This window comes from Ornithodoros turicata, chromosome 6 (genome assembly GCF_037126465.1).
Source record: "Ornithodoros turicata isolate Travis chromosome 6, ASM3712646v1, whole genome shotgun sequence".
NCBI classification, from domain to species: domain Eukaryota; kingdom Metazoa; phylum Arthropoda; class Arachnida; order Ixodida; family Argasidae; genus Ornithodoros; species Ornithodoros turicata.
Window position 1 is genome coordinate 2,185,162 of NC_088206.1, and position 23,381 is coordinate 2,208,542.

At 47.3% G+C, this 23,381-nt stretch overlaps 2 protein-coding genes across 18 annotated transcripts in view; both read left to right on the top strand.

Annotated features, from left to right (window-relative positions):
• The window catches only part of LOC135398808 (microtubule-actin cross-linking factor 1, isoforms 1/2/3/4-like), a 191,860-nt gene that overhangs the window by 145,615 nt on the left and 22,864 nt on the right, over positions 1–23,381 (top strand). For 14 of the 17 annotated variants that reach the window (XM_064630287.1, XM_064630298.1, XM_064630289.1 and 11 more), the window contains 23 exons: positions 8,204–8,350; positions 9,952–10,176; positions 10,904–11,017; positions 11,139–11,222; positions 11,314–11,952; positions 12,709–12,909; positions 12,993–13,238; positions 13,778–13,990; positions 14,060–14,273; positions 17,508–17,627; positions 18,190–18,422; positions 18,506–18,709; positions 18,796–19,077; positions 19,314–19,629; positions 19,752–19,918; positions 20,000–20,169; positions 20,485–20,644; positions 20,705–20,855; positions 21,795–21,964; positions 22,051–22,266; positions 22,350–22,463; positions 22,584–22,697; positions 22,782–22,994. In XM_064630287.1, the coding sequence (XP_064486357.1) occupies positions 8,204–8,350; positions 9,952–10,176; positions 10,904–11,017; positions 11,139–11,222; positions 11,314–11,952; positions 12,709–12,909; positions 12,993–13,238; positions 13,778–13,990; positions 14,060–14,273; positions 17,508–17,627; positions 18,190–18,422; positions 18,506–18,709; positions 18,796–19,077; positions 19,314–19,629; positions 19,752–19,918; positions 20,000–20,169; positions 20,485–20,644; positions 20,705–20,855; positions 21,795–21,964; positions 22,051–22,266; positions 22,350–22,463; positions 22,584–22,697; positions 22,782–22,994 (4,713 nt within the window). The remainder of the gene's footprint in view (positions 1–8,203; positions 8,351–9,951; positions 10,177–10,903; positions 11,018–11,138; positions 11,223–11,313; positions 11,953–12,708; positions 12,910–12,992; positions 13,239–13,777; positions 13,991–14,059; positions 14,274–17,507; positions 17,628–18,189; positions 18,423–18,505; positions 18,710–18,795; positions 19,078–19,313; positions 19,630–19,751; positions 19,919–19,999; positions 20,170–20,484; positions 20,645–20,704; positions 20,856–21,794; positions 21,965–22,050; positions 22,267–22,349; positions 22,464–22,583; positions 22,698–22,781; positions 22,995–23,381) is intronic. The other 3 variants (XM_064630285.1, XM_064630294.1, XM_064630292.1) reach the window with 3 other exon arrangements.
• LOC135398810 (uncharacterized) lies at positions 4–8,194 on the top strand. Its single transcript, XM_064630300.1, has one exon. The coding sequence runs from the start codon at positions 22–24 to the stop codon at positions 7,279–7,281; it is 7,260 nt and encodes a 2,419-aa protein (XP_064486370.1). The 5' UTR covers positions 4–21; the 3' UTR covers positions 7,282–8,194.

The window sequence follows — 23,381 nt, forward strand, 5'->3', positions numbered from 1 at the left end:
CATCCTGTGCTTGGCCTTGCAATGACGCTGCATGAGGCACTGAGCTGTGGACTGATTGATCCACACTCTGTGCTTGTGTATTCTGCTGATTCCGATGATTTGGTTACATTACCTAATGCCTCGAGTGGTATTGTTAGTATCCGACATAACGCATACATGCATCCTTATCTTGGTCAACCGATGACACTCGATGAAGCTTTCATACGATGCTACTTGGTAGCTAATGAACCATCCCTGAGTTTACAGGTTGCAATCGAACGTGGGATATACAACCGACATATCCGTACATTCATTTGTCCCACCACTCACGAGCGACTGAATCTGAGGCAAGCGCTTCAGTGTAGCCTAATCAGCGGCTTTACAACAGCTGTAGCCGATTATGCTTCTGACACCCACGTGCCCCTTACCCGAGCGCTGGAGCTGGGCTGGGTAGATTCGACAAACTGTGGTGTACTTGACGGGGCAAGCCAGAAGATGTTACCGCTGGATGTTGCATTGCGGAAAGGTATTGTTCGTACATGGCGTGAACGTCGCGAACGCAACCGAGAGGGCATAGCGGGACAGATATGTGACCCGCAAACAGGAAGCGTGCTAAATTTGTTCAATGCGGTTTCAAGCGGCCTAATTGAGGGCAACAGGCTTATGGTGAAAGACTTAGCAGAGTCGTCCATCGTCCCTTACCCTGAAGCGTTAGCATCGGGCCTTGTTGATCCGATTGAAGGTGTTCTTTCATATCCACCTGGTATGACATCGGATGAAGCACTGTCTAGAGGAGTGATCATAGACTCTGCTATACCCATGTCACTGCAAGGAGCCCTTGAACTACGGTTGTACAATCAGAGTACGGGACTCTTCAACCATCCGTACATAGACGAACAACTTAACTTGAGGGATGCGATTAGGAAAGGCGTAATTGAGCCAGATGTGCTTACGGTGAAGGTGCCGCACAGTGGAGACATGCTGTCACTTTCTGAAGCCATTGCCAATGGACTAGTGAACCCCTCATCAGGTACGGTTTTCGATTCAGAACTGAGGTGTGATATCAACTTTTATGAGGCAATCGGAAGGGGAATCATCCTTCCTGTATCGAAAGTGCTTCCGCTTTCTGAAGCTGTCCTGAAGAGGTTTTATGATCCATCAACTGGACTGATAGTCACTCCGTTTGATAGTCAACCTCAAAGCCTCGCCGATGTTGTTGAGAGTGGTTTCGTTGATCCAGACAGCACTGTTATCTCTCTACCCAGTAGCCATGGTTTACTGACATTTGACCAGGCCAGAAGTAGGCAGCTTATTGATGCACAAAGAGGTACGTTAAGGGTTGGCGAGCAGTTTCAAGATCTCAAAACTGCATTTGACAGAGGGTACCTCATCGATGTCTCGTTACCATATTCTGTACGGACTGCTCTTTCTGTGGACCTCTTTGATGAAGGTTCCGGTAGCTTCCTTGATCCACGAAGCGGTAATTACCTTGATGTGGTTGATGCACTGAAACGAGGACTTCTTGACAATTCTTCAGCTAATATAGTCCTTTCAGGAAGGCAACCACTAACGTTGCTTCAAGCAGCGGAAAGTGGAGTGGTTGACAAGCTTTCGTCGAATCTAAAACACCCTGATGGCCGGACACTTCCCTTGAAGACGTGTTTGAAAGAAGGGTATATCGTAGACGCCAAGCCTCGAGTCTCCATACAGAAAGTCGTGAAAAGGAAATGGTACAGTCCAGAAAGCAACAGAGTGAAATTTCCAAACGCTGTGCATTCCTTTACCCTTAGCGAAGCTGTGATCAGACGAGCAATTGATCCTTTCCTCCCATTTGTTTGTTTCTCAGGTCAGTTGATGACACTCGCGGATGCATGCCGAGCTAATGTCATTGACCTGTCAACAGGAGTCATTAAAGATCCAGCCACGTCTGAGACATGCCCCCTCCATATTGCTTGTGAAACTGGTCTGGTTATTGACTTCGAAAAGAAGCTAAATCTGCAAGACATTGGCCGATTTAGTCTGTTCATACCGTCAACTGGAAAGATTCGAGATACTGTCCGAAATCAAAGTCTCAGCCTCAGACAGGCCTTGCAGGCTGAGGTTGTTGAGCCTGCACACACCATGGTAAAGAACGTGGAAACCGGGAAGTTCTTAAGCCTCCTGGCAGCAATCGATGGTGGTTTACTTGATGCTGATGCAAACGAATACGTTGTCACGGGAACTCGCTTGCCGCTTCACGAAGCTGTACAAAACAAGCTGGTCATATGCAGCAACCCACCTTACACACTTACAAGAGCCTTTGAATTGCTGCTGTTAGATGAAGAGTCTGGGAGGTTTGTTGACCCCAGAACATCGCACCTCCTAGATGTCAAGGAAGCCATAGAAACCGGACTGCTGGATCCTAGAAGCATTCTGAAAGATCCAGTCTCAGGAAAAATGGCTGATTTGAAGTCCATTGTTGCTGGAGCCAGACCAGGTGTTGACAGGGTATGGAAGCTGGAGAGCTCAACTTGCAGCATCCCTTTGCGTTTTCATTTCGAAAAGGACGCGATAACCATTCGCCAGTTAGGAATAAGCAGTGATCAACCCACAGCACATAGTATTGGGAATCTGCAGATGGGCGTCCGGACATCTGCTAGGAGTGATCTTCTAGCTTCCGCTTCAAGAGTCCTTGAGCCACCAAAAGGAACAAGGTTGAAGAAGGACGTTGGACTGACGTCCAGTAAGGAAGACATTGTAAAGCCAAAGAGCAGAGACGTGAAGTTCGCGTCCAAGAAAGTGATACCATTACAATCATCTCTTGAACATGGAGAAGGTGAGAAGTTCAGGAAGAGTCCAGAACCAAAAACTGAGGCTCCTCGCTCCTTTCCTGAAGGTGAAAGGGCATGCAGGAGGCCTGAGAAAGAAGTGTTGAATTTTTCTGTTCAGAGAGAAGTTGTTCAGGAAATAGTGTCTGCGGGTGAAGTCTTGCCCGTGATACAGGACATAGAACATCCCATAGCGAGACCACAAGTCTCAGAACTGCAGCAGAAAGCTCCGGAAGTATGCATACCAGTCACAGAGCATGTTGGACTGTCTCCGGTGCAAGAGTCTGTGACTGTGTCAGAAACAGTGTCGCCAGCTGTGTGCTCTCTGTATAGCTCGGATAACAGTTCAGACGAGTCAAAGCAGCTGTCAGAATCGACTGTGAGAGCATTGGAGAGCAGTCCACAGACTTTTCAGGGCCAGACTGATACAGCAGACCTAAGTCCTACTGGTGTATGTTTGCCCGAGAGCGCTTTTCACCAAACACCTGTCATGTTTATGGCTCTCTCTACAGACATCTGCCCTCCTCGTTCAGCCTTTGTCAATGAGTCTTCCCTGATTCCCGGTGTTTCTAATAAATTATCAGCTGCTGTGAACTTTCCTGACCAAGGCTACACATGCTCTCCAGATTCTGCTGTGGCGTCTGCAGAGTCAGGTTACGATATACTGTCATTATCACCCATACATGAAGGACCTGAGAGCTCAGCAGAATCAAGAGGTGAAGCAACTTCACCAGAATTGCTGGATATCGAAGACGTATCAACCCCAACCCCGTCTATGCCAGAATATACTCAAGGGAAAGTACTTCCATGCAAAGAGCACACCCAGACAACTCTACCACAAGGTCAAAGGACTGAAGATCTCAACACTTCCACGGAAACTGCTAAACTTAATGAAGGTGAAGCACTAGCTTCTAGTCTGGTAGCTGCTAGTAGCCCACTGCTAAGGAAAGTATCCGCAAATACGACGCAGCCAAGGAAGAATAAAGCTGACAATATTTCAGTCAGCTCAGTTAGTTCTGAAAGACAATCAGTAGGAGAGTTCATACTACTCGAACCAGCACCACTTGTTGCCAGAACTGTTTTGGGAAGTGGTTCTCCTCCTGGTGCTGAAGGTCAAGAATTGCTTGCAGCAGAAACAAGCAAAATGACAGAGTGTACAAAAGGCAAAGACAGGGAGACAAGAGAAACCATGAAGGCACCACGATCAACGACTCAGATGGGCGCACAACATGGAGTGGTTGCGCTAGAACTACAGCGAGAGCCAGATGAAGAGGTTGCTGATCACAGAGAACACCCTCAGCAAACCGAAACCTTCAGGGACACTGTGAAGCAGAAGACATACGTGGATGACCAAGCACATGTGAGTCAGCAAGTACCTGCTGAACTGGACCTTCCGCTTTACCAGCAGATTGCTGCAGATCAAAAGGTCACTATTGACAGAAAAATACGCCCTGACCGTAAAGCCCCTGCACGTGAAAGGGCCTCTGGGGTTCACGAAATCCCATCAGACGACAGTGTTGCTGATGACATCAGGATACATGCTGGTCAAAGAATCTCATTTGATCAGGGGACACCTGTCACTCTGAGGGTGAGTGCTGGCGAAAAGCTCCTTTCAGGTCGGAGCACGCCTGTGGAGGAAAGAATACCTCCAAATGGGGCTCACCCTACAGTCGAGGATGTACGTGCAGATGACAGATTCATTCCGGATCACACGTCAACTTCAGACAAAAGCATATCCTCACGTCTTAAGGCTGACAGAGACAAAACTGTCCTCTCAGCTGAGAAGACATCTGCACATCAGGTAATGTCTAGCAAGGAGAGAGCTGTAGCTGACCAAGAGATTGCTGCAGGTTCAGGTATTACAGGGAAAGGGATTCCTGCCACAGAGGTGACTCCTGTACCCCAGAAGATGCCATCTGGCCAGCTGATGCATTCTCATGGGCAAAATGTATCCGTTGGACAGATTCCAGTGAAAACAATTGATGCAGAACTGCGCTTACCTTCTGACAATGGTTCCCCTGCCCAGCACTGGTCATCTGCAGAAGAACACAACCTCGCATATCAAGGAGCCTCTCCACATGTGACAGTCAATGCAGAGGTATCCTCTGTTGCTACTGGAAAGCGTACTGCCATTCCTACTCGAGAAAGCAGCATTGGAGTCCAAAGACCACCTGTTTCGAAGAGGGTGCGCCTAAGTGAAAGAGCCACACCTAGCCAAAAGGCCTCACCAGAAAGGAGAACATCCTCGCAACAAAGAATGACATTGGATGAAGTGGGTGATACGTACACACGCGCGAGAAGGCTTGTCAACACAGAGTTCCCTCACTACAAAGTGATCCCTGCAGAAGAAAGCTTCCCTGTTGAAGAAGGGTCGGCAACAGACCACATGGGACAACGTTCCCAAAATAATCTTGAAGAAGCAATTCTGCTGGAACAAAGGGATACTCCTCCCTGCAGAAAGAGCTCCAGGGACAAAAGGGTTCAAGAGGACAAGAGAACTTCATCTCGCGAAAGGATGTCCAAACTGGGAAGCTCTTCTACCGAGGATGAAAAGGTCACCGCAGACCAAAGAGTTGGTGCAGGAGAGGAGACCACTGCTGGTGAGGGTACTACCATTGACCAGAAAATGTCAACAGAGTCTCATGCAAGAAGTGACAAGGGCGGTGCACCAATGTGCCCACATGAAATATCCATGCATGAGCAGAGTAAAGGTCATCGCAAAAGTCCTCCAAAGGACAAGAAGTATTCAGACAGTCCCACAGAGAAGTGTTCAGCAGAAGCGCGATTCGAAACATATGACAAACAGGGAACACAAAAGGACACTGACGAAGCAACAAAAGCTGTGGGTGATGACGAAATGCACCCAAGGAGTCAAAATGGTAATGGTGTCAGTGACACTACTACTCATGATAGGGGAGCAGGCACCTTCATTCGCCTGGAACAATACATTGAAGTTGCAACAGGTTCCCCAGAGTGCACACACACTAGCCCTGTCATGACAACCTCAACAAGGTCACGTGCTACGAGGAGTACAGAGCCGAAAGAAGCAAAAAAATCCAAAGTTCCTTCAAGGTCAGAGGATCTTACAAGGGTTCGACAGGACAGTGCTATTTCCAGAGGAATCACAGTCCATGAAGAGGGTAGCAGTTGTGAAATCTCCAAGTCAGTTTCTAGGGAAGGGCCTAATGATGATCCTGAAGTGCTTTCCTTCTCTGTCAGCAAAAAACAATCTACTTTTCCCAGTGACACTACTCCAGTGACAAGTGATGCAGCCACGAGTTCTGTTACAGACACTTTGTCTTCTAAATCACTAAGAGTGGAGTTTCCAGGCCCAGAGATTTCGTCTGCTGCTCATCACACAGGAAAGCCAAAGCATAGCAAACCAGCTTTGAAGGAGTCTAGAGAACTGCCTGACCTACCACCTCCTGAAACCTGTGAAGATGATTTATCACGGCCCATTCAAGCAGCAAAGCCAAGTGTTGTACCTTCTCAGGAGCATGTCGGCTACAAAGCAGTTGAGAAAGATGACGTGTTTGTACTTGGATGCAGGCCTGGCATATCGGACTCTGAAGTTCTGACTAACGTTGCACAGCAGGTAGTTGGTGAACAAAGCCTTCCTTATGCCCATCATCCCCTTAGTTTTGACTGTGCGTTGTCACAGGGCACGATATGTCCCCAAACAGGACGTGTCGTCGACAGTTCCGGCATTAACACTTTTGATTTAGTCAGTGCATCACAACAAGGCATACTTGATCCAAACTCGTTCCTTGTGAAGGACACTCTGGATAAGACAGTTCTTAAGGTAGAGGATGCTGTCAGAAAGGGAATCTTAAATCCTCACACGGGCAGTGTCCTGGTGGCGACAGACTGCAGCAGAATTTCTTTCGAGGATGCCCTGTCGCGTCGCCTCTTTGTCTCACCCCAGTCCCCGATGTCCCTCACGGAAGCAATAGAGTATGGGTTGTACCGTCCATCTGACGGAATACTTGCATGTCCCTTCACCCGCCGGTGGCTCTCGGCCGAGGACCATTTGCTGCATGCACGTTGGCTAGATTTGTCCGACACTGTAGTACGGGACCCGCGCTTGGGTCGTTTCGTGACCATACACGAAGCAGCACGTTCAGGGTTGCTGAACCTGTGCGAGGGCAAATTGGTGGACCCTGTGACGGGATGGAGGATAGGACTGAGCCAGGCTCTTGAAGAAGGACTTCTGCGCTCCTCACGGGAACGGGTAAGACGCAGCCTGGGTGAAGTTTGGTACTGGCACTGTCGCTTCTCGAAAAGTGTCCTGCAGGCTGACCACTTTTCACAGATTTTGGTCAAAGTTGAAAGAGAAGAGCTTTTATATCGGAAACTCGTCCTCAAAATATATCGTTGCTGTAGGGCTGCTCTGTGTTACCAGCTGCAAGGAGCCTTGCGGAACAGTTGCTCCCCATGGCTCCTGTGCAGCAGGCACAGCGCAGTTGGGTGGGAGCCTTTTGGTAGAGTACCTTGAGTTGTGCCAGTGCCAGTTCCTAACTTCACGAGACATCCCCTACATGATGAGGGGCATGTCGGAAGGTGGCTTCCCCTGCACTGCGCCCCTCCTCCCTGACGTGCACAAGGGTTGTGGAGTAAAGTTATTCCCACCTGAGGGTTCCTGCCGCTTTTGATGGTATCACTTCCCACCACTTCGCCATTCACTGTTAGGTGCACACACTATACTGACCCGGTGGTTACGAAGCAGGATGTCTTAGAAAGGCATGTCCGCCTGTATGCGTCCCTTTGGTTACTTTTCATGATTGCTTATTAACGTAGCTTCACTGTTTTTTCACTGTATAAGTGATGTGCATGCTCTGAAGTGTTGAAATTGATCAATTTCCTCGCTAGCGTACCCTTCTAATGTTCGGTTGGCTGTTACTAAGTGTGACTTACTGAAAATTCTGAGTACAAGCAATCACTACAAACTGTAACTTATTGTTGCAGAGTCGTTGTCTGAACAGTGCGTTCAAGCATAAAGTATGTGCAGTACATATATGACTGAATTAACTATTTCGATGCATCAGATGGACTTTGTCTAGATCGAAGCAGCCATTACCAACCCTTTGTCTTGTTCCATTTCTGGAAGTTTCATATTACCTCCGGTTGTCTCTTGCTGAATTGTGAATTCCGCTCGCATTGTTGACTGTGATGTGCATAGCAACACAGTTCTGTTCACATCTCAAGTACACACCCAAAATAACTACGTATTGCTATCGCTGCAGTGTAAGTTAGGAATGCTAACGACTCTCAACACTCTAATCAACATTGACTAACCCTTCCTCCCAGCACCATCCACCACAAAGGCTTCTTCGCAGAGGGCTTCATTCAACATCTTTCTCCTTGACCGCGCATAACTCACCCGTTTCTTTCTTTTTTCCTTCCCTCGTGCACAACAGTCAGCAATGCAGGAGAGATGGAAGAGCTGCGACGACAACATCGCAAAGCTTATGACCTGGATCGAGGAAGTTGAACTTCGTCTCGCCAACTTGGGAAGCGTCTACGAGGACTTGGACGGCCTTCATCACCAGGTTGGGACCACAAAGGTAAGCCTGGTCGGTGTTGCCGAACTGGATCAACATTCTAATTACAGTGCAACCCCGTTAATTTGAAATTCCTCAATTTGAACTTCCGGATAATTCGAACCGATGCTCGGGTCCCATCAAAGCCGTGTATTTCAGTGGGAGAAAACACCCAGTAGCTCGAGCATATGAATGCACACAGCGGTTTATTGGAACAAGTTTACCCAGCCTCTCACGGCTTCCGACTACGCCTCGACTCAAAAGCTCCCGGCTGCACTGCTTGTCTGGGGCACAATTATTTACTAATTGTGAAGTCTACTTCCTGCTTGTAAGACCATTTCTCACGAAAGCGATACTTGTGCCAGAGAAAACAGGAGCAAGGAACGAATCACCGTAATGATGAGTGAAAGCGACCAGAACGGAACAATGCTGCGCTTAACTCGTAGTCAGCAATGTAAGTGAGCGTGGGTGCTTTGTGGGGATCAACACCCTTCCCATTGACCACACAGCTAACAAAAAAAGGTGTCAGTGACGGCCAATATTTTCCCGAATTAGGTTGGTGATGTTCGTGTTTGCGGGGTTCGCGATTGGGTTGGGTGCAGCATTGCAAACGATGTTGATAGTGTGTCGCGGCTGAAGAAACGAACCGCTTATTTTCTGCCCTGACGTGTTTCGATGCTTGCCTGTAAATAAGTAATTTGCAAAGAATGAGCCTCTTACATTTCTGCAACTGCGTGCACTGTGGACATGCAGTTTGTATGCTCTGCCACACATCAAGCCCTCATTCAGAGCGGCTCCCTTTAGTCTGGACTCCGCCTTATTCCAGCACATCTTCGGTCCCCTTCGAGTTCGAATCAATGAGAAGTGATATCGTGAAACTTTCCACACCCTGGAGGTTCGCACTCAAACCTGCCAGTTCGACATCACTTTCAAATTTCTAGTCAGGTTCTCCCCGGGTCGCAAAGGTTTGCGGACTTCTCCTATCTAATCAAGTGTTTAAAGTACTTTTATTGATACAGCCTTTCTAATTAGTACATGATAATACGGAGGGAACCCAGAGACAGGGGAAAGAATTTTCTATGTTTGTTCAGTAAAAGGGTTGCTGTGTCTGAGATCGTGTATGTTTCGTGTTTTCTTTCCCCTGCCTCTGGGTTCCCTCCGTATTATCATGTACCAGCTCGCCTGTGCCCTTGCACTCCTTCCGTTCCTAATTACTAGTGTCGGACTTTTTCGGGTTACACCCCGATTCCTTCTGATTATACCCTCCTGAATCAGGTTTGGACGAATTTGGGTTAAACCCAATTTCTCTCTGAATTCCAAGCCCATATCACGAATCACATGCTCTATTTTGTAGCGGTCTGTGCGTGCATGTCTGATGTGAATACTATTTGAGTGCAACACTAAACTATGGGAAGCACATTTGATGTTACAATATTTACGCGTTTGATTGATATATGCTTTCTTAACTGCGAGCTGCATGCTGGAGAGAGAGGACAAAGTTACAAAATACCACTCAAATGTATCAATAGCAACCAATTTGACCCCGAGTTACAGAGATAGATAGTATTGAGATAGTATGACCCGGCTTGCAGATACTTGTTTTAAGAACAGTGTTTGTGTCACAGACAATCAAGGAAGAACTCGAAATCAACCAGAAAGTAGTGACCCAATGCACAGACCAGGTACGCCAGATAGAGCAGCAGGGACATGACCTGCTCTCCAAGGAGGAGATTGAGACTCTGCAAAAGGAAATCAACCAGTTCAAGAGTCGCTACAGTAACTGCAATGACATGAGCGACCGCCTCCTGCGACGCCTCACTGCAGCCATGGAAGAACTGCAGAAGTACTCGGTGAGATAGTGTGACCTAATACTTTGTGGATAAATTTATTATGCATAGATTGATTATTGAAACATTTATCTGGTGCATTTCATTAGAACATCAGTGGCAACATTGAAAAAACGTGTGTTCGGTTACATCACTTAGTGCCCTAGCCTGAACGATGATTTATGTGCGATCTTGCTTGATGTCTTTCTTGCATAGAACTGCACAGGTTTCTGTTTTACACTTTATTCTATGCCTCTTTTACACTTCATTCTATGCCTCTTTTACACTTTATTCTATGCCTCTTTTACACTTTATTCTATGCCTCTTTTGCACTTTATTCTATGCCTCTTTTGCACTTTATTCTATGCCTCTTTTGCACTTTATTCTATGCCTCTTTTACACTTTATTCTATGCCTCTTTTGCACTTTATTCTATGCCTCTTTTGCACTTTATTCTATGCCCCTTCTTGCTATGCCTTTCTGATGCATCTGTCTTGAACATGTGTTGACACATGTTTTTGCCTCATTTTGAGGTGTTTTATTGAAGTGTTTTATGCTTTATTTCATCTTATAGTGGTGTTTTATAAAATCTAACATGTACCTGTGCCTCGAAGGGAGTTTGTTTGAACATGCACTTCTTTGCTAAAGGCACATAAATAGATACGTTAAAAAAAAGTGGAAGAAATGACAAGTTACAAAACATACCATAATACTGCAACCAGTCTAATGCGTGTATTGCGTTCTACACTCAGTCTGAAGTACATGTCTTCCGGGACTGGCTGAGCAATGCCTACAAGATCCTTGTGCAGCATGAGACCCACCTCAGTGATATCTGCAACATTCGTGATAATGCAGATCAGTACAGGGTATGGAATGTCTCTACGTATTTTTACAATGTCGTAACGTATCTGATTAACTCTCTGATTGACTCTATGAAATTGAAAAAATAATAATAATAATAATCGGTGGTTTGGTTCATTTCTACAGAGTTTCTCAAGTGATGTCATCGCACACCAAGCAGACCTCAGGTTTATTACCATGGCTGCACAGCGGTTTGTCGATGAATCTAAGGTACTGTTTTGCATGTTTTTATTGCGGTAGCACTTGTAAACAAGTTTATTTTGCGCGTTAATAAGTAAAGTAAAATCTCGCATAAATCCAGGACTACCTTCGCACGCTGAATGACTTCCGGACCAATCTTCCGCGCCGCCTGTCCCACGTCGAGCCCACCGAGAGTGAGGTTAAGACGCAGGTGAACCAGGTCACCACAGATTATCAGAATCTCCTGAACCGTGTGAATCGTCTTGGTGATCGTTACTCTGGCCTGGGTGACCGCAAGCGTGCCTACCACGAGGCCGTCGAGAGAGCGACCACTTGGCTTAACGAATCACAACGCAGTGCCAAGCGCCTCATTGAGGAACCGACCGCGGGTGAGCTGAAGGCCATTCAGGACCAACTGGACCGCGTCCGTGCGTTCAACATGGAAATTGTCAGTCAAGGAAGGCTCATCGAGACCGCGCGCCATGCTGCGCATTCGTTGCTGGAAAGCCTGGAAGGCACGGACGTCAGCAGCACTGAGAGGAAGCAGATCGAGGACTCTGTGAAGAACCTCGACGAGGTGTATCAACAGATGTTGAAGTTGATCGGCGAAAAGAGCAACCAACTCCAGACAGCTCTTGTCCACTCGCAAGACATTCAGGACGGACTAGACCGTGTGCTGAGGTGGTTGGACGACATTGAGTCGAGCATTCGGAACCAGAGCAAGCCAGCGAGTCTCATCAGGGATCGCCTGGATGAACAGGTCAGTTTCAGAGGGCCTCTCATGGTTACCACTGGTTCTTGAAACGCTCGAATACCCTGGAATTTGAAACTGCCATTTTCAAGGTCTGGAAAGCCCGGATTTTTTTTTTACAGTTCATGAGAACCCTCAGTTTTGCATCTTTTTCTTGTGCAGGTTACGCTTTTCTGAAGTCAGAACTGTAGCTTCGAAATCACAGGAGCTAACACTCCTTTAATAGGAATCAGCCGCAAAAAATGAACGGCATCCTCTATTGTATTAATAATTTTTTTTTTCTGTACTATGATATCTTTAAAATTCAGTATGTAGTTGTCAGTCACATCTGTGAACTAATATTGTGCAGTCCCCATGTATCCTCTCGTGTGATACCTGTAGCTTATAAATACAGTATTTCTGCAAAATGTTGAAGCCCTGGTTACAAACTGTGTTTCACACCCCAGACAAAATGACGTCTGAACCTCAAAATGTCCTTGAAAAACCCTGGAATTTTTGTTCCAAAATTCAGTGGGAACTTCTGTCTTGTCATACAGCACCTGTTGCCTGACTTAGCATTACCGCACCTTAAGATTGAAACGTGTTTTGTTTGATTGTGGTTAGAACATTTCACCACTGCATAATGTTTTCACGCACAAAATTTCAGTACCACATCTGCGAAACACACATCAGGTGGCCACACATCAGCAGTTCCCCAGATTTTGCACGGAAAGATATTTGGTTTCCTGTTTCGATGTATGACAAAGGATGTCCCGCATTTTTCAGATCCACGAGCACAGGGTCCTCCAGTCAGAGATCGATGCTCAGCGACCTACCATTGACGCAATGAACAGCTCCGCACGAGAGTTGCTGAGCAGTTCTAATCAGCGCCTCGCCAAGAAGGTTGAGACTAAGCTCAAGGACGTCAACAGCCGTTTTGAGAAAGTGCTCGACAAGTCGCGCAAGCGTGGTGAACTTCTTGACGAGGTGCATTTTCTTTTTACTCGCGCAGCACCGCTGCGCTGCTACCCTGGTGCTAATACTTTCGGGTCTCGCTCGTTCCTCCGTAGGTGTCGAGCTGCTTGGACTCCTTCCTGACCTCGGTGGTACGTTTCGAGGAATGGTTTGTCAAAGTGATGCAGATGGTCGAAGGGCCAGAAGCAGCGCGTGCCGACAGCGAAGAACTTGCAGCCCGCGTGGAGCAGGCAATGAACCAACGGAATGCCCAAAAGGATGCCTTTGAAGACCTGCTGCGGGCTGGAAAGGCATTGTGTGCCAAGAGAGAGGTCTCGGACACCAGCAATATTAGAGACAAGGTGGGATTCAAGATTACACCTTTCTTAATTCTCGTGGTAGTTTGACCTCGACAGGACCACGACCTACTAGATTATTATAACGACCATATGTCATAGGCACCCCTTCCAAGCGCCGCATTTGGAGACTAGCGGTGGCGCTACTCATCGGCTGGGTTATTGCTTCCTCAGTTTCTGCAATACTTTGTACTTCAGCTTACCTTAGTACTATTTTTGTACAAGCGGTGCATGTCCCACGCGAGCCGCTCCTTTCTAAAGTTGATTATCATCATCATTCTACGCGTTTTCATAAGAGCTGTTGCCGTCGTCTGCTACGGTAGTCGTACGTACGCTTCTGCGCGTTCAAAATTCAAGTTTCCATTGTCCAATCATGATGCAGATCTCGCGGGCCGACGAGCAGCGCCCCTAGCGGATCGTGCGGACGGGCTCCTCATAAGGGTTGCCCATCACGACATGGTCGTCATAATCTATTAGGTCGTGGACAGGACACCGCTGTCATGCGACTATGAACTCATAACTGTTTGATTGTGTGTTCTGCCCAGCTGAAGCACCTGGAACAGCAGTGGAAGGAACTGGGTGACCTGCTTGCTGAGCTGCAGAGACAGGGCAAAGCCCGCTCAGAGCAGTACACTGCCTACGAAAACCTGCGTCTGAAAGTGCTCGACTGGCTGGCCAACATGGAGGTGCGCGTTGACGGCCTCGATGCCGTGGCAGTCGATCGAGACGTGCTCCGAAAGCAGGCGTCTGACGTAAAGGTGAGTGCACGTGATCACCCGCTTGTTGACGTACCGTTCATGATTGGAGTGATTTAATTCTCCAAATAGCCCCTGGTGAAGGAACACTCTGACTACTCCACCACCATTGATCGTGTCAACGATCTGGGCCGAACCTACGACGCCCTGTTGCGGGGTGAGAGCCCGAGACGCGTGTCACGTGGGCCTAGCGCGAGCCCCACCAAGAAGGTCCCCAGCAGCCCCACCAGGGGCAAGCCCAGCCCCACCACGAGTAGTGAGTACTACACCAACGGCACTACTGCAGGTTAGCTCAGAGGCTGGGTGGTTCCACTGGGTCCTTCCCATCCTTTTGCCTCCTCCTTCCTAATATATTCCTGTCTTATCGCATTCCTCGGAAGACTGGAGCGACTGGCACTTCTGTTAGATTGTGAGCAATGTGTTCGGGGATAGAATGTAACAGCTTCTTTTGTTTACACCATGCTGCTTGCTGAACGAAAAGACACTATCTTGTGTTCTTCAAGTTCTTTATAGCCATCTTGAAAGGGTAAATACAGTACAGTTAAACCTCTATGTAACGAAGTCAGTACACACATCGCAAAACTTCGCTATATGGAGAACTTCGTTATAGAGAACGTTAGCTAAATTTCGGTGGTTGTTACTACAGTTAAGTAGCCTGAAGTTCCCGAGAATATAACGCACGAAAAACAAGACTATGGAACAGAAAGAAGCAATTTATTTGGCTCAGAAATAGTCAGTTACTCGCTTTTGCACAGTCTTGAAGAACGTCTGTATCACAGACCGTTCATAGTTTGCCAGCGCCGCCAGAGCGCCCTCCTGGTCCTTGTACGATGCCGCGTATCGTCGAAGCACGTCAATAGAGTCGAGCACCTCCCTAACAGATGGCACACATATGTTCTCTTCAGTGTCGCTCTCGCTGTCCTTGTGTGTATCCTTACGCAGACCGGCGACGATGTCGGCCTCAGTAAGCTCCTCTGTGCATACTGCCGTTGAGTCGGCGTCCAAAAAGTCCTCCAGTGCAACATCATCCGGCACCCCACCTTGTTCTCAAAGTTCTTCCCATCGCTGGAGCACAGCGAGCGCGTCCGTGGCTTCAGTTCTCTTTGACCTTCAGGATCGTTGACAAAGAATTCGCCGGGTTCCGAACCTCGCAGCTACGTCCTTTTTCTTTTCACCCTTGGCGACTGCGTTGATGATCTGCACCTTGGCATCTACGGACAACGATTTCCGCTTGAGCACGTTTGCTATGGCGTCCACTTTATCCGCTCACACGCGGAACCAAAAGAAGTGACAACTAACCGGCGGTTGTAAACTGTAGGGAGAGAGGAGGGGGCCTCCTTCCTTCTCATTCGTCGAACGCTGGTTGCGCACGCCGGTTGCGCCGGTCACCGAGCCCCCGGCGCCCTCCTCTCACCAACTCTCCTTTGTACAGGCTTCTCCAACACAAAGAGCGACCTGGATATGATGCGTCCGGCACCTCGGATGGCCCTGAATTGCAGAAAGTTCGGAACGTCGCACTATTTCCGAGAATCGGAGCGGTGTTAAGCGCGCGCGGAACTTCGTAACACAGAGAACACGGGCAAACGCACTTCGCTGTACGGAAAACCCAAATACATGGGCTTCAATGGGACAAATTTACAAGCATTTGAAAAAGTTCGCTAAATAGAGAAATTCGCAGCATGGAGAGTTCGCTATAGGGAGGTTTAACTGTAGTATCTTTTGTGTACATGTAAGGCCAAGAGGTCGATGTAGCGCATTACCTGGTGATTCGAGGTTAATAATTTATATTTAGAGCCTGAAGCTTTCGAGAAATATTTTTTTCTAAATCCGATGGGTAAAAATCGGGCAAATGAACACGTGCTCTAAATTCACGCGAATTCGGGTGAAAAAACTTCCAGTACGCTAAATTCGGGAAGAAATCGGGCTCAGTTAACTAACTGTAGTGGTTTGGTACAAATGGTGATATAACTGCATTTGCTGCCAAACAAGTTAGTGTGCATTTCTACGGACATCCCAGTTAGGGCAATTTGCCGGGTAAAAATCAGGTTTTACCCTAAAGGGGCAACCTTCAATTCGGGGTGCATATTCGGGGAAGAATCGGGTTAAACCCTAAAACTTCAGGCTGTATTTATAATCACAGTCGCATGGTGGCCTGTGCTGAGGACAGCCCTAACCACACCGTATTAAGAAAGACGGAGTTTCTAAGCAGATCTTGTAGAGGGTGGCAAATAATGTTACTCTTTTCTATTATTCATGCTAAGTATGAGGAGCCTGGTGTCACAACTGCAGTGATCCAGGTTGGGCTGAATAGGTTGACACATGCGAGCCATAAACCATGAACAACTGAATCTAAAAAAAAAAAAAGATATCTTCACAGATTGTGTTGCCACTCCCTCTTGTCTTACCTTTGACAGCTTATTAAGTTTGTTGTCTCATTGAAATCAGTGCAGTAAACAAGCTACTCCTTATTTGTAACAGTAGTATGAAAAACTGTTCAGTGCTCAGTGGTCGGTTTTATCAAGTCGATTAAACTGCTCGTTCCGCGACGGCTATCAATGTTCGAGATGGCCACAGAGCACACATTAAGAACAAAACACGCCTGCAGGTATTGCTTTTCTGTCGGTCTTAACCCACACTTTATGTGCGATCCTGCTTGCACATAACGTTCCCAATGCACCTCACCCTTAAAGACTTGCTGCTTTTTGTGCTTTGTCGTGCCTGTCACTATGCACTTTGAAGATTTGGCGAAAACTTCATTGTAGATCCGAAACCTGGAGCTTAGACATGGAGATATCTGTATCTATATCTGTATATCTATATATCTGTGGAGATAACAAAAGCGTCCTCCGCGATTGGTGATTCACGCTTCGGAATTCGCTGACAAATGTGCCGTGTCCTTTGGTGACTGCACTATAACCGGTGTCCCGGGTCGGGACGGACCATTATAAGCGGTATTCCTATACATTATGTTCTATGGGAAGAATATTGGGGGTTGGGAAAAGCCGCATTATAAGTAGGGCCTGACTTTTTCGGGTTTTATTTTTGGCCAAATTCGGGGGGGTAAATATCGGGTGATATTTTTCATTCGAAAATTCGTGTGTATTCGGGTTAAATCCCGTTACGGCATATTCTGTCGTCAGGAATTCGGATGTATTCGGGTGATTTTTTTTTTGTTTAATAAAAATTTATCTTAACATGGAACTAATGTTTAGCGACGTTATCAAACTTTATTTTAATGCACGCTTATGAGTGCGCCACGCGACCCGGATGTTTTGGGGTAGATTCGGGTTAAACCCGAATTTTACAGATTTCGTTCGGAGGGGTGTAAATATCAGGCGGATACGGGTTTAACCCTAAAAAGTCAGGCCCTAATTATAAGCTGTCTCGCAGGTTACGTTATATAAGTGGTCTCCACTGCACGTTAATTATGGGAGCAAATTACGGCACTAGCGACAGTGAAGCTTTCGCCAGAATGTTATGCTAACCCACAGTAGTCTGACTAGAACTCATGTTAACCCAGAGGCGCACCAGTCTCCGGACGGGCGACCAACATCTACAGTAATGCAGAGCCCACTATCTAGCGTTTCCAGTGGCTTTAGCAGTAGGCACAGCTCTGTTGACCACTTTGGAGGGCTAGAGGGTGAGTTGAAAGTCGAGCTCTCTTCACTCTAAAGTTTGGGACCATTCTCCCAAACTTTAACGCACCAGATTACTTTTTTCTGTTTGTCACTTTCCTCGTGGTACTTTGCTGACATTAGTGAGTAGGGTTATGGAGTCACATTAGGTTTTCTAGAGTGTTTGCTCCTGTTATGCGTGTCTTGGATTCAAAGCAAGTTGTTCACCTGTGGAGCCATAACATTTGCATAAGTAGCATTGCATGCGTTCTGACTTGCTTAAATAACCAATGATGTCAACCTATCTGACGACTAAAATTTCGCTGCATATTTGTCTTAACTCTTCTTGTGAATCCAAGCTTAGGAACAAACAAATTATGTACATCAGTTTTTACTTCTTTGTATGACAATGTGCCCTTTACTAGTAGACTTCGTGTAAGAATTTGTATCTGGATTACTTGAGCTACCCCAAAAGGCTGTGAGAAAAGTATCAAAATGAATATCCCTCTCTCAAGGGCCACTCGAATATTGTTTTTCATATTTATTGCGAGTGTTCTTATAAAACTTGAAAAAAAAAAAAATCTACAGATCTGAGCCCAGTGCAGTCTCAGCTCTCAGAAATAAACCACCGGTACCACCTCATTGGAGTGAAGCTCTCCGACCGCCAGCAGGAGATCGACACTCTCTTGGAAGAAGTCAGACGTTACCAGGACAGCCTTAAGACCCTCCTCACTTTTGTACAGAACAAGGAGCGTTCTTTGCCAAAGGATGCCCTTCCAGCCACGAAAGAGCTTGCAGAAAAGCAGCTCTCAGTTCTGAAGGTTGGTTTGGCGCTCTTCATCATATCATCATCAACGTGATATGCGCTTGCGGAATGCTCATCTATCTGACCTTGCCTTCTCAGGAACTGCAAGCCGACATTCAAGAGAAGCAGATTGATGTTGACCGCGTTAAGGTGCAGATTCAGGAACTGCTGAGGCGCAAGCCCAACGCTCCAGGATCTGATTCTCTTCAGCAACAACTGATGGAACTTCTGTCTCGCTGGCAAGAACTGCTGAATGCTATTCGTATTCGGCTTCAAGTCATTCAAGACTTCAAGGACTTCCAGGTAAGTTGGAGGGCATTTCTTGTGTGCACAAGGTTTGATCTGCCGAAAAACACGCATCAATTGTATATCTAACCGCTGGCTTACAGGACACACACGAGCTTCTGCACAACTGGCTTGGCCAGAAGGACAAAATGTTCCAAGTTCTGGGCCCCATCGCTCATGAGCCACGTATGGTCCAGGCTCAGATGCAGCAAGTGCAGGTCATGCGGGACGAGTTCACCTCTCAGGAAACTCTGCTGCGACGGTTCAATGTTTCTGGACAGGAAGTCTGCAGCCAGCTTGAACCTGGCAACACTGCGGGCCGCAAGATTCGGGACAACATGGACTCTGTTCGTAACCGATGGGGAGAGATGATTGGACGCCTTGAGGTGATTCTTAAAATCTTCCTGTGGGCTTATACTTGGGCCCTGTGTTTTAGGGTAAAACCCGTTTTTACCCCGAATTGCCCCATTGGCACTTCGGGTAAAAAACAAACAAACAAAAAAACAGGTTCTACACAGGTTTTACACATTCTGAAATAAAACCAGTTTTTTACCCCTAAGGCTTAGGAAGTTTAAGTAAATATGATAGGGGTAACCAGTATTCATCCCCTATTGGGTTGCAGGAGCGTGAGCGTAGCTTAGACGCAGCTACGGGAGCAACTAAGGACTTCCATGAGGTCCTGTTGAAGCTTCAGGAATCGCTCCAGAACGTTGCAGACGACTATGACCGCCTACCAGAAGCTGGAGACTGTGAGGAGCAGCTCCGACGCCTCGGAGGCCTGGAAGACCGCCTCGAAGGACAGCGTCCACTGCTGGCCGAAGCTGAAGCCATGTGCCAGCACCTCTGTGAGATCTTGAGCGATGCAGCTTCGCGCAATGAGATCAAGAGCAAGTGGGGCACTGCCGATAAGCTGTACAATAACCTGACTCGTAAGATAAGTGAGTACGCCAAACTGTCTTTGTCCATGGTGTTTCTAGATTGGGACAGTATTGGGTGTCAGCCGAGGTCTGAAACTTCTGTTGAAAATCGTGGCGAGATTTTGTTAAATTGTCCTTTCCAGACAACCGTCGGGCCGAACTTGAATCCTCCCTGCGCGAGGACCGTGGCTTCTTCACTACCTGCGAAGGCATTCAGAGCTGGCTCAAAGAAATTCAGCTCACCATATCTCCGGACTTCAAGATCTCCGCTGACACCGACATCTTGCACAAGCAGGTCACAGAATTTGAGGTGAGCTCACTGACACACAGCTAATGCTTTCTGTACATGCTCTCGATGCCTGATGTACTCACGGGCATTGCTGCTTTTCAGCCTGCGTACAAGTCTCTGCTGGACAAAGAGCACGAGGTCCACATGTTGTTCAGCAAAGGCACGGACATGGTCAACAAGATGAGCCGCAAGCAAGATGCACAACAGCTGCGCACCAAGCTGGACACCATGCGCAAGAGCTGGGACAAGGTGAAGAAGGAAGCCACAGACAGGTGACCATTTTGTGTTAACATGATTGTTACTATGTGCATATCAGGTAGTACCACATTTACGCACATGATTAACGTGCGATCGCACACTCCCAACCTGGGCACCCAAAGGTTGGCACTTTTTTTCTCTGTGTTTAACGCACATGACTCCAGAAACACAGACTCAAATGTTTGAGAATATAACGACCGTTGAGTCTGCCTAGACTGTTGTCATCCAGTTTTTTTTTAAAAACTAATCCCTGGGTAAAAAGTTCTTTCGTCCCGAGATTGAGTCATTTATTGTGCCTTCACCTAAATACCACCATTTCTTTACCGCAGGCACACTCGGCTGCAGCGGGCTTTCGAGAACTGCAAGAAATTCAACACAGCCTTCAACAAGTTTGGACCCTGGCTTCAAAGTACTGAGGTCCGGTTCTATGACCTCCAGCCAATTGCTTACCACAGGACTGAGGTCGAGAAGCAGACCAAGGAACTCCAGGTAAGCCGGTTGCTGAGCTGAGCGAGGCCTTCCGATTGACTGATACCTGACACGTTTTAGGGTTTCAAGAACGAGATGTCTAGGCACAGCCAGGACTATGACAACATCAGGAATCTCGGTGAAACATTCCTCACCGGCTGTGACATTGACAAAGAAGGCGTTAAGAAGGACCTGGACACCATTCGATGCAGATGGGAGAAGCTGAACCAGGGTAAGCACATCCACGACTCATACATATTCCATCGAGCGTCTGTAGCTGAGTTGATCCCTAGATGTGCCATTGATAAGCCGTCGTCCGTTAAAGGGACCATGAAACGATGTTCCCGAATTCCGAGTACTCTGCCGGAAACGGTTCTCATGTGCCCTGACTATCATACACACGTCGACTTTTAACCGTATCAAGTGCACAGGGGGGCACAGGGTGTGACCGCCGGATACACCTCTTCGAAGCAGGCTTACGTCATCAACGTCCAGTCCTCTCAGCCAATTGTGGACGACCGGGAGCGCACACCCCGCGATACCACGTGGGTGCATGGTTTCGGTTCCGACAACGACGGCGTCGTTTATCCGCCGTCGAAGTTTGTAGAAATATGGCGAAACGCAAATTGTCAGTGAATGGAAGAAGAGATCATGCGATACACACAGCGTCTAGGAACCGTTTCGTATGCAGCAGCTCCCAAAAGGTCGCCGACGGAGATATTTGCTGACGAAGAAGAAGCTGAGAGAGGAAAACGTCCTGCGGTAACCATGCTGACAATCAACAGCTACATTACACTTTTGATAGAATTCTGTGTCAACGATTAGATACGATCTTAGCTCCAGGTCAAATTAAAACATATTTCGCATCGAAGTTTGCAAGCTTCCTCGTAATTGGCAGCTTTGCAATTGGCTCTCAAAAGACCGTCCACGAATCGACAACATCCGCTGTGTACGACGTCACGGGCGCACGGGCAGTTCGCCTCATAGGCGGGTCATCGCAACCGCCATTCACGGCCGCGTTTAATATAGAACCTTTTCGATATTTGAACAATTTTCAACTTCATATTTCGCAGGATGAACGCTTTAGTACGGAGGAACAAATTGAAAATGATCGTTAGGTGCGCATTATGAGATGACGAGAGTTAACGCAAATGCCTTTATGGTGTTTCAGGAGTAGCAGAGAGGGGCAGAGACCTGGACGATGTACTGTCCAAATTGGCCGAATTCCAGGACAAGTCTCGAGAGTTGAACCATGCCCTTCAACGTATGGAAGACAAGGTTGTGTCGCACGATGCTTTGGGTGATGCCTCTCGGAACCCACAACTCCTGGACAGAATGAAGGTCTGTACATCAATGAAGCAGGATTGCAGGACTGAGATTGCAGGATAAAAAAATATGGCTTCATCCGAACTCTTTTGTCTACAAAGGCTCTGCTTCGTGAAGCTGAAGAATTCCAACGTGGTCTCGATCGCCTGAAAGCGTTCTCGGAGGGTCTCATTGCAACGGCAGCGCCCGACGCCGACACCTCGCACATTCAGGACGAGGTCGACAACCTGGAACGCCGACACCGACAGCTCACCAGCAAATTGGAAGACCGCTGTGCTGAACTGGAGTCTGCGTCTTCTATTGTGGCTCAGTACAACGTTAGTGCTGCCCTCGGATATTTATATTTATAAAGGCGCGGAACGTGTGAGAAACATACTCAAGTGTCGATCCTCCTGTGCAGAACAAAGTGAAGGCTGCCCATCAAGATCTGAGCTCTCTGGAAGAAGAACTGGAGAACATGGGACCAATTGGCCGAGACGTTCGTACGGTGAACGGTCAGATCGAGGAAGTCAGGGTAAGCGAGTGCATAGTCACCGTAAGAAAAGGTTGTCGTTCATTGTGACCTACGTAGTTTTAAAAAATATCAAGCTTCTACTTTTTTCTTACAATGTTTTACTCCACTTTGACTCTGTAGACCTTCAAGGTAAAGCTGGCATCTGCTGAAGACGAAATTACTGACGCTGAGCGCGACTGCAGGGAATTGATCAACCAAGGTTACACCCAAGATGCCAAGGGTGCAAAGTCTCAAGTGAGTAGACGGTCTCATGTCTGTGAGCAACATTTGTCACGTGCGAGAGAAAATGAAACTCCTGTACTCATTTCTTCTTCACAGTTGGACACCTTGAAGCGCCAGTTGAACCGCTTGCAAGAGCGTACGAAGGGCCGCGAAACCTCTCTCGAAAATATGCTTGCAAAGCTGGAAAAGTTCTACGAAGACCTTGCAGATATCCAGCGCAACCTGTGTGATGCAGCCAATGAGGAACGGGCCTTCCGACCTGTCGGAGCAGACGTTGACACAATCCGTACACAGCAAGAAGAATTCAAGGTAAGTCCCTTAGTTCCTGCACTTTTGTACAGCCTGGTTAAGCTGGTACATAAAGTCATTTAGTCAATTAGGAAGTTTGACTGCATACACTAGTTTTCTGTGAGCAAAGTCACTGGATAAAGACACGATATATTTGCGCGATACATTATCACTTATCATCAGAACGTGTAATGAGCACTACCATTTCTATTACTCGTGGTGTAATTACTGGCCATGTGTCTTTGGGGTTAAGCCCACTGAAACCACTTTTTACTCCCAATTTATGTGACTGACTTTCTGTAAAACTTGAAAAAAAAAAAAAAAACTCCTGCAAGTCAAACCTGCCAAAGCTCCGCCACTGATACAGTCACAGGTGAACTCTCGGTGTTGTCTCTCGCCGTCCTCTGT